The 10,688-nt window shown below is 46.4% G+C and overlaps 1 protein-coding gene across 1 annotated transcript; it reads right to left on the reverse strand.

Moving 5' to 3' along the window:
* Nucleotides 1–671: 671 nt before the first annotated feature.
* LOC118078342 (uncharacterized) lies at nucleotides 672–6,656 on the reverse strand. Its single transcript, XM_060282002.2, has 6 exons — nucleotides 6,536–6,656; nucleotides 5,230–5,648; nucleotides 4,945–5,026; nucleotides 4,661–4,743; nucleotides 3,055–3,181; nucleotides 672–2,234 (listed from the first exon to the last, which is right to left on the reverse strand). Exons 1-6 carry the CDS (start codon nucleotides 6,564–6,566, stop codon nucleotides 745–747), a joined length of 2,232 nt encoding a protein of 743 aa, XP_060137985.1. The 5' UTR covers nucleotides 6,567–6,656; the 3' UTR covers nucleotides 672–744.
* Between the last annotated feature and the right edge of the window lie 4,032 nt (nucleotides 6,657–10,688).

Here is a 10,688-nt window from a genome sequence, read left to right on the forward strand (position 1 = left end):
AATATAAAAAAGACCCCAGAACTTTTTCTATTGGGGATTATGGATAATATAATAAAGAAACAAGATGAGACATTGTTCTTGTATGCGGTAACAGTGGCAAGAACTCTGATTGCATCCTATTGGAAAAATAAAGAGATACCTAACATCGAGGAATGGCGGGAGAAATTGTTTGGATATTTAGATTCGGATAATCTGACAAATTCAATTAGAGGGCATTCGAATAAGAAATTCCAGCTTAACTGGGACAAATTCGGAGAATACATGAAAAGACAGTGCCCCACGGTAAAGTCCTGCGTTTATTTTTAGTTCTCGTATTGAATAGCTTAGGCTTAGATTTAATTCAAGTTGAGAAAGATGATAGATGTCGAATTTCCACATATTACATATTTAAGGGTAGATATTGGTTGATATATGGGGAAGCAGTAATGTTATATAGTATCCAATGAACCTGAGAGAGAGATGAGGGGAAGTCATTTAGGAGGGGAGATTAAGGAAAATGTGAATGTATGAATTTAATTTTCAATTTATATTTATTTTGTTAATATTGTTAATTTTAGATCTCTTATCTATTATGATTTTGTATTTTTTCATTATTATTTCAAGTGTGTGTGCGTATGTTTATTTTAACTAGAATCTCAATAAAGTTTATTTGAAAAAAAAATTTTTTTAAAAAAGAGAGAGAGAGAGCTCTTGGATGGAAAGTGAGGTTGGCCTTCTGAAGCTCTTTCCACATTCGAAGCACTGTTATGGTTTCTCCCCTGTATGAATTCTCTGATGAGAAGTTAGACTATCTTTCCGACTGAAGCTCTTTCCACATTCCAGACACTGAAAGGGTTTCTCCCCTGTGTGAATTCTTTGATGGGAAGTGAGATGGTCCTTCCGACTGAAGCTCTTTCCACATTCCAAGCACTGATACAATTTCTCCCCTCCATGGATTTTTTGATGGGTAGCAAGATTGGAACTATGACTGAAGTTCTTTCCACATTCCAAACACTGATAAGGTTTCTCCCCTGTATGAATTCTTTGATGGGAAGAGAGACTTTCCTTCCAACTGAAACTTTTTCCACACTCTTGACAGTGAAATGGTTTCTCCAGTGTATGAATTCTCTGATGGGCAGTGAGACTTTGCTTCTGGGTGAAGCTCTTTCCACATTTCAAGCACTGATATGGTTTCTCCCCTGTATGAGTTATTTGATGGTTGGTGAGAGTGGAGCTCCGATCAAATCTCTTTCCACATTTTAAGCACAGATATGGCTTCTGCCCTGTATGAATTCTTTGATGTAAACTGAGAGAGCCACTGTGACCAAAGATCTTTCCACATTCCAAACACTGATAGGGTTTCTCCCCTGTATGGATTCTTTGATGGGAGGTGAGACTGACCCTGTGAATGAAGCTTTTTCCACATTCAGAGCATTGATAGGGTTTCTCCCCTGTATGAATTCTTTGATGGATAGTCAGATGATTCTTTCTACTGAAGCTCTTTCCACAATCAAAGCACTGATATGGTTTCTGCCCTGTATGAATTCTTAGATGGAACGTGAGGTGGATGCTTTTTCTGAAGCTCTTTCCACATTCAAAACATTGATAAGGTTTCTCCCCTGTATGAATTCTTTGATGGGAAGTGAGAATGGACATGTGAATGAAGCTCTTTCCACATTCGCAGCATTGATAGGGTTTTTCCCCTGTATGCATTCTTTGATGGGCAGTGAGACCAGAGCTTTGACTGAAGCTCTTTCCACATTCCAAGCAATGAAATGGTTTCTCCCCGGTATGAATTCTTTGATGGGAAGTGAGACCGGAGCTATGACGGAAGCTCTTTCCACATTCCAAGCACTGATATGGTTTCTCCCTGGTATGAATTCTTTGGTGGGAAGTGAGATTGGAGCTCTGACTGAATCTCTTTCCACATTCCAAGCACTGATATGGCTTCTCCCCTGTATGAATTCTTTGATGGGAAGCGAGATTGGAGCTCTGACTGAATCTCTTTCCACATTCCAAGCACTGATATGGCTTCTCCCCTGTATGAATTCTTTGATGGGAAGCGAGATTGGAGCTCTGACTGAATCTCTTTCCACATTCCAAACATTGATAGGATTTCATCCCAATAAGATTTATCTGATAGGAAGTGGAAAGGGAGATGGAGCTCTCTCCACACTCCAAATATTCATATGGTTTCTCTACTGTGTGGATTTTGTCGTGGTCTCCCCTGTTATTCATTTCCAATTCATTACCACCTGTGATGGAGAGAGAAATGGATTAGAACCTCAGAAATAAATGGAGCCCCAAATGATTGGACAATGCTTATTTACTCCTGTGATAGTGGAAGAACGGAAGGGGGTTAGAAGTGATGTCTTGCTGCAGGGTTCACTGCCTTTGTTGAGTGGTACTCATGGACATATTGGTGGGAACCTGAAATGTGCAAAGCCTGGCTCTTTTCTTGAATGGATTTTGTTTGGCCCAATCATGGAATTTTCTGCATCTCTATTGTCAGTCACCTGTTTTTGCTCCATTTCCAAGGTCCATGGTCTCCTTGTTCCACCAAAAAGAGACAGAAGCAAACACAAGAACACAAAGCCTGACAGAATCTACTTTCACTTCCCTAGGTAAAGGTAAAGGGACCCCTGACCATTAGGTCCAGTCGTGACCGATTCTGGGGTTGCGGCGCTCATCTCAGAACTGGGACCGAGCAACGGGAGCTCACCCTTTCGCGAGGATTCAAACCACCAACCTTCTGATTGGCAAGCCCTAGGCTCTGTGGTTTAACCCACAGCGCCATCTGCTTCACTTCCCTAAGAAATCTGAAAACTACATATATGAAGGCCTGGGCAGTTCAGAGCAGCCTGATCATGGTTTAAAGAAGCATAACTGGAGGAGGCATTTTCACAGATGAAACAATCCATACCCCTCCAATTATGGTGACCTCTGCTTTGATACACTCCCAGGTGCTGTAGGTGGTGATGTCGAACTCCATCCACATCTGGCACGTTTCTCATTTTGATATATATAATCTATGGAATTTCAAAGCAGATATTATCATCCAACTGGGAGCCTTACCAAGGGAGGCCATGATCCCACGATTCTCCTCCATGACTTCCTTATGCAACGCTCTCTGGTCAGGATCCAGCAACGCCCACTCCTCCTCCGTGAAATGCACAGCTACATCTTCAAAGCACACTGGACCCTGATAGGGAAAAGACAAAGGTCCTCCTCTGATATCTGAAGAAGGTCATGACTTCACAGGTCATGTGGGGGCAAAAATGAAAGGATGTCCTCTCTCTTTTCCCTGTGGTCTGCTTTTTTGGGGGGGGGTGTAGGGGAATCCTGGCCACTGTTTCTATGATATGTCAACTGCTTAGAAACCCATCGTAACACTCAATCATAAATCTATATATATAAAAATGTAGACACTGCGTGCACGGAGGTAACACCCTTGCACCATAACCGCTAAACCGAATTGCATCAAATTAGAACAAAGCGTACCTTGCCCATCAGGGAGGGATCTAGCATTTAAAAAAAATCCAAAAAAGCACACCTTCCATACCTAAAATAATGATTAAACACAAAAAGAGGCGCCCAAATTATACATCACCAGCAGAAGGTCTGAAGACTCCAGCAGCATCCAATAGAAAGGCAGATTGGGCGCTGTCACCAGCAAAAGTTCTAAAGGGCGGTGCCAAATAATGACATCATCAACCGAGCAACTGAAACCACCAAGGTGGCCATTACCAGACAACCCACAGAGTCAGGCCAAGGAATGGAGATACAGGTGGAGGCCTCGTCTCACATTTAAATACTAGCCCAAGCCAAGGCTGACAGACTAGGCCTCGCCTCTACTTTATAGCCTACAAACTAGGTCTCAGCTCTACTTTACAGCCTACAGACTAGGCTTCAACTCTACTTCACAGACTAGGCCTCGGCTCTACTTTACGGCCTACAGACTAGGCCTCAGCTCTACAGCCTACAAACTAGGACTCTACTCTACTTTAAATACTATCCCGAGTGGAGCCCTGGGGGGTGGGGAGCCCAAATAGGTCATGGGCTGACGTAGGGTAAGGGGAGCCTCAGGGTGGGGAAGGGGGGACTGGATACCTCATGGATCGCTACAGGATGGGAGTAATCACAGGGATGAGACACAACAATTGGGGGGGGGGAGGAAAAAACACATAGTCCAGGGGGGAACGGATACATCCTCCCCCTTTCCTGGGAAACATTGACCCTGAGTCAGGCACAACAAACAATCATAAGAAAACAAAAATAATTAAAACAACAAATCCAAGGAAAAAGTTCATACATCCGGAAAAGTATATTACATCAAACACTAACCAAAAACAAGTTATGCAACCGTTACCATTCAAAACACAAATGACATCAATACTCCCCCCCCCCAAAAAACCCCACAGCAACGCATGACCGGGTCAGGTAGTATATAAATAAAACTGCAAGTACTGAGAAATAATACTAGCAACACAGAGAAGGCTAGTTAAGGTGAGGAGGCTGTTCCTGATTTCCAGCAGATAAACCTTCTTGAATGGCACTTTCGGCCTTTTTGGGAGACAGCTTTGACGAAAGCAAAGAGGAAGAGAGGGATTTCTTCAGTCCCAGAGACACCCTGGCTGCCCCACTCCTCAGCCTCTTTCCCCCCAAGGCTCCTTCCTCCTACCTGATCTGCTTCTCCAGCTGCTGCTTCCTCTCCACCACCATGAAAAGATGGATGAGGAGGTCTTGCCGGCCTTCTTCTTTCACCTGAGAGACAAAGGTAAGTGGGAAGCCAGGAGTGCATGACGTTTCTCTGAGGTGTACATTTTGACGGTGGTACCAATTTCCTAGTTTTGTTGGGCTCTTAGTTCCAAATGTCTCCCACCCCCAAGAAACTGAAAGAACTTACAGATTACTTTCAAAAAGCAACACAATGACCAAACGGAGAAGAAACTCCTTCCTCCTTACCTAGTGAACTCTCTCTGGTGTCCAACGGAGTCCTCTCTGCCTCAGAGGAATTGGAGCCCATTTCTGCAACCAGATCCTTTTCCTGAAAGAGAAACAAGGATTCAAAACTGAGAATGGAGAGAAAGGTTAGAGAAGGAATGCCAGAGGCAAAATCTTTAGGGGTATCTCATATCATTCCTTGGATACTTTCAAAAAAAAAAAAATGAGCGATTAGTAGAGCATTTTCGGATGTTCTCCCTCCTGTTTGGAGCCCCTTGGGAGTATCCAGAGGAAAGTCTCTCTCACCTGCTTCCTCTCCTCTGCCTGACTCAGGAGGAACCCTTCGGTCAGGGCCACTGCCTGGGAACTGGTCTCCGCTCCGCATTCCCTCACCCAGCTCTCCATCTCTGGTGGAAGGACAGCCAGGAACTGCTCCAAGATCACCAGGTCCAGCATCTCAGCTTTTGTGTGCCTTTCTGGCTTCAGCCATTGACAGTCAAGGTGGTAGAGTTCGCTGCAAACCTCTCGGGGTCCTTTGGCTTCCAGGTGGCAGAACTCCCTAAACTGCCGCCTCTGCGCCTCTGAGCGAAGGGTGTCCTCCTTGCCCAGGATCTTCTGCACAGAGTTTTCCCAGAATCCCCCTCTGCTCCCAGTTTCCATGGCCTGGCCTCTTCCTGCTTTAGGGCCGGCTAAGTCTTGCTCATCCATCTGACCACTCAGGAAGCCTGCAAGAGATCAGAAGGAAACTCTTTTTACAAAAGAAATCCAAAAATCCAAATCAACACCCAACATTCAAAACCAATTCAAAATAAACCCTCCCCCAAATAAAACCGGAGTTAAAACTCCATCACTGCTACAACAATAACTGGAATTTCTAGGCCCCTATGCATTATATAAAGTGACCGATGAGTGGACTAAAACCATGTGCATTTATAAAATACACAATCAGGGACCAGATGCCTGGATCAGGAGTAATAATAATCATAATAACAATAATATTATCGTTTCCCATTACAAATATTTTCCCACCAGAGAAGAACACACACTTTCTACATTCAGCTCCCTTCCAAAATTCTGCTCCTGTACCAGAAGCTACCCTATGATCTTTCCATCAGGTCAGTGCCTAGAATCGATTCAGTGTGTTAATCCATTTTGGAAAGCCCCCCCAATAAACCAGCACTGTGCTGCTGCTGCTGCCAAGGTCTGCTCGGGGGGGGGGGGAGAAGGGGTTGCCCAGAGGGATCAGCTGAACAGGCTCTGGACCCGAGGGGATCCTTGCAGGGATCCTTGCAATGCCCTCTCGGGGGAGAGAGATGCCCACGAAGAGGGGCTGGAAAGGGGCCCACAACCCCGCGGCCACATTGGGGGCTGGGGTCCCTCTCTTTAGTCCTGCCAGAGTTAGACCCGCTGGATTTCTCCCAGGAGCTCAAGGGGGCATCCAGGGGTCTGTAGCTGCAAACCTCCAGGGAACAGCACCCGCCTTGGCTTTGCAGAGATGGAGGGGGAGGACCCTCGGCTCCCTGATTTGGGGGTGGGTGGGGGTGGGGAGGGGACCCCCCTCTTCTCCCCAATGCCCCCTCCGGGGAGAGGGAGGGGGAGGGGGGAGACTCACCAAAGCGCAGGAGGCGCCGCCAAGGAAGCATTTGCAAAGGAGACGACAGCCCCTCCCCCTCTTGCAGGAAGGGAGGGGGGACGGAGGACCTGCCCCCCCCCCGACACTTTTATTTCCTGTCGTCTCTAGGAATCCAGCTCAGCTCCTTTTAACCCTTGGCAAGCCATGTGCATCCCTCCTCACCCTTCTCTCCCTCTCTGCGTTTTCTCCTCCAGAAGCCAGCAGAAGCCACGTGCGTTGCGCCGAGTCAGAGAAGTGGTTTTTTTTGGGGGGGGGTTCCCTCTTGGCTGACGTGCAAATGTGCTCCCTCCCTTGTGTTACGGAAATAAAGGGGGGCACACCTTAGAGAAGAGTTTTCCGCCTCCTTCCCAAACTCCGGGAGGTTGAGCCCTGCCACTACATTACCCCATGGCCATCAACCTGTACGTTCAATCGGTAAAATTGAAGCTCAATATTGTGGGAATATTCAGGGAGAGGGAGGCATGAGAGGATATATTGTTTAAAAATACCCTTCCTATCTTGCGTTAGCAAGTTCAATGACTTAGCAGAGTTTAAACATTCCCCTTTAAACGCACAGCGGTTAACTTGTTGCCACTGCCAGCTGGGTTGAGTTTCTAAATATAGGATTCCTGGTACTGTAATTCCCTTTTGTCCCACTTAAAAAGAATAGACACGAGAACATCATTTAACGCAGGGTCAGCAAACTTTTTCAGCAGGGGGCCGGTCTACTGTCCCTCAGACCTTGGGGGGGGGCGGGATATATTTTGAAAAAATATATATGAACGAATTCCTATGCCCTACTGTCGTGAAAAAACCTGTATTCCTGTCTTTGGTTCCTGCAAAGCACTGTGGGGGAAGCGGGGCTTGATGGGACACTGCCCTGGCTGAGAATCTCAACTTTCGAACTTAAGGAAGAGGCGTTTTTTCTAAGCTTTCTGACCCTTTTGATGTAGTGGGAATGCTATCACTTTCGAGCTGTAAAAATCTAGCATTCCTGCGATAAGCAATTTAGGGAGGATGGCTCTCTGTGAGAAGCCTGAGAGTCAGGAAGTTAATCGCTCTCTGGTGTCAGTAATGAGTTAACGAGGGGCACCTGCGTAATATCACTAATTGATGAATGAAGTCCATGACGGTCAATCCATTGATTGGGCTGTTTGAATGGAAAATCAATGGTGATTGGGTATCTATCTGTAATCCCCACGTGGGACTAAGGTGTGCCTCAAGGGATATAAGCTCCCACTGAGAGAGTGGTCTTTGTTCAACACCATGGGCGGGAACCTCTGTCTGTGATGTTTGTTCCACTGTTGCCAGCTGATCGCCGGACGGCCCTAAGTTACTTCTGCCTAAGGGAGAGATGTGACTTTGATTAAGTTCTCTGAGTAAGTTAGTAGCTTTCTTGTTTTTAACTATTGTAACCCCTTTTGTGAGAACTGTTTTTACTTTGTTATATTTTGTAACCTTTTGCTAAACTTGTTTACTTAACTATTCTTATTAATAAATAGTTAAAAAGGATTTCTGCTTAGTTTGTTCTTTCTTGTGCCACAGTACTAAATCTGGTTCCTTCGCTGCTTGGGTCACCTACCAGACCTGTGTTAAAGTAAGAGTTTGCAATTTGCTGGTAAAGGCAATTGCTGGTGGCAGCTACCGAGTGAGTTTAAGTTCGCTGTTAGCCCACCCGGTCATAGCTTAGTCGTCCTAAGGAAGGGGTGCCAGCCCGACTCTGGAGGGAGGTGGGTGGCACCGGAGGAAGGACAGACAAAAGGTGACTGGGGGCTAACATGACACCTACAAATAACCTAGAGATGCATTTTAAATAAAAGGACACATTCTACTCATGTAAAAACATGCTGATTCCTGGGCCATCTGTGGGCCGGATTTAGAAGGCGATTGGGCCACATCCGGCCCCCGGGCCTTAGTTTGGGGGGGGGCTGATTTAACGTCAGTAAAAACAAGTTTACTCACAGTATCACTGCATCCCTGAAGGCAGACTTAGGTTACAAAATATATCCACATGGAACTATCCCATAATAAGGGGTGCTCTTTTGGCTGGAAGGAAACAGGGCATTTCTAGCTTAAGAGATGTTGCTTCTTAGATAAAAGCAAGATGGAGAAGGCAGGCCAAAAGAGGAAGTGTGGCAACCCCCACCTCTGGTCACATGCAAATGCAAAACACCCCCTCGCATGTCCACTCTCAGAATGTTGTACTTGGCTACTATGTGTTTCACATCCCACAAATATATAACATTGAAATTATGTTACTGCTTGATGAATGAACCCTGTGTTTTATGAATGGACACTGTATTTTGAGAATTAAAAAAAATCCTTCCAGTAGCACCTTAGAGACCAACTAAGTTTGTCATAGGTATTACAAACTTAATTGGTCTCTAAGGTGCTACTGGAATGATTTTTTTTAATTTTTGTTTTGACTACGTCAGACCAACATGGCTACCTACCTGTATCTTGTATTTTGAGAATTACCAAAGATCGACCAGTGGGGAGCTCTGAAATCTGACAGCTAGCCAATCGGGTATTACCAAACAGCGCCCCCTATTGTGTGTAGTAGGTGACTAGCCAGTGTGGTGTAGTGGTGAAGAGCGGTAGACTTGTAATCTGGGGAACCGGGTTCGTGTCTCCGCTCCTCCACATGCAGCTGCCGGGTGACCTTGGGTCAGTCACACTTCTCTGAAGTCTCTCAGCCCCACTCACCTCACAGAGTGTTTGTTGTGGGGGAGGAAGGGAAAGGAGAATGTTAGCCGCTTTGAGACTCCTTCGGGTAGTGATAAAGCGGGATATCAAATCCAAACTCTTCTAGCAGGAACACTGCAAAACCTTCAGCCCCACAGCTCAGCCTTAGCACGATTGACTGAGCCCCCCCCTTTTTGTGTAGTTCAGGGGTAGGCAACCGTGAAATAGCCAAAGCGGAAGGAGATAGGAGAAAAGCAATGAGCTCTATGGGCGAAGTGTAATCTTCTGGGACCTGCAAGGAGATCTACTCTGGAGAGAGATCATTGTAGCAGTTCCCAAGGAGGATCTGCAGAACTCATGGCCCTATCTGGGGCAGACCCTCGACCTCTGCCCTACAGGAGTTGCCACAGGCAGAGGTCCACTCTCCAGACTCTGGGGTCCTAAGGGAATTAGGACTGATTGACCTTCCACCTGCCACCTGATATTCCCACAGACAGCCCACCCAGCACACCCACAAACTCACCTGGCAAGCCTCCCTCAGGTGGGCAGGTAGAAAGAAGGCGGATCCCCTAGCAGGACAGGTACTGGAGTTCCTGCCCTTCCTGAAGGATGCCCTGGATCAAAGGCTCCCCAGCAACAGCCCCCCCCCACGCACACACGTAGCAGCCTTGGGCTCAGTTCCGCAGCAGTCCCTCTGGGTTCCCTCTCCCTGGTCCAACGCTTCTTGAAAGGAGGCAGCACAACTAAAACCACCCACAGGGCACAGGCTCCCCCCCATACAGTACTGAAGGTGCCCACAGGTCCCCCTTTGTCAAGTATGGGAGTTCCCCTCTCCCTTCTGGTAGCTCACAGATAAGAATTGATGAGCAATCAGTATATTTATAGTCTCTTTATTACAGTATCGCAGGCATTCTCAAACTTTGGCCCTCCAGATGTTTTGGACTACAATTCCCATCTTCCCTGACCACAGGTCCTGTTAGCTAGGGATCATGGGAGTTGTAGGCCAAAACATCTGGAGGGCCGCAGTTTGGGGATACCTGCAGTATCGTGTTGCAAGTTCAGACACACAACCCTCTGCAAGCACAGCAGTTGCTCACTCTGACCCCTCCCCCCACTTCCACAGGCTGAGACGCTCAGACCTCCGAGTTTGGGGGGAGGGAGGGGGTTCACCCACTCTCAATTGATGTGGCCAACTGATCCCTCCCTTCTGGTTGCTTAGCTACTATCTCTTGGTACAGCAAACTAAATACGACATAATAGGCATCACTGAAACCTGGTGGAATGAGTCTCATGATTGGAATGTAGTAATATACAATCTATTTCAGAGAAATAGACCAAACAGGAAAGGAGGAGGAGTGGCGTTATACGTCAGGGATGTGTATACCTGTGAAAAGATCCAGGATTTAAAACTTCAAAGCCATATTGAGAGTATCCGGGTCAAAATTAAGGGAGAGAAAAATAACAGTGA

The sequence above is a fragment of the Zootoca vivipara genome, chromosome 12 (assembly GCF_965207765.1).
Source record: "Zootoca vivipara chromosome 12, rZooViv2.hap1.1, whole genome shotgun sequence".
NCBI classification, from domain to species: Eukaryota; Metazoa; Chordata; class Lepidosauria; order Squamata; family Lacertidae; genus Zootoca; species Zootoca vivipara.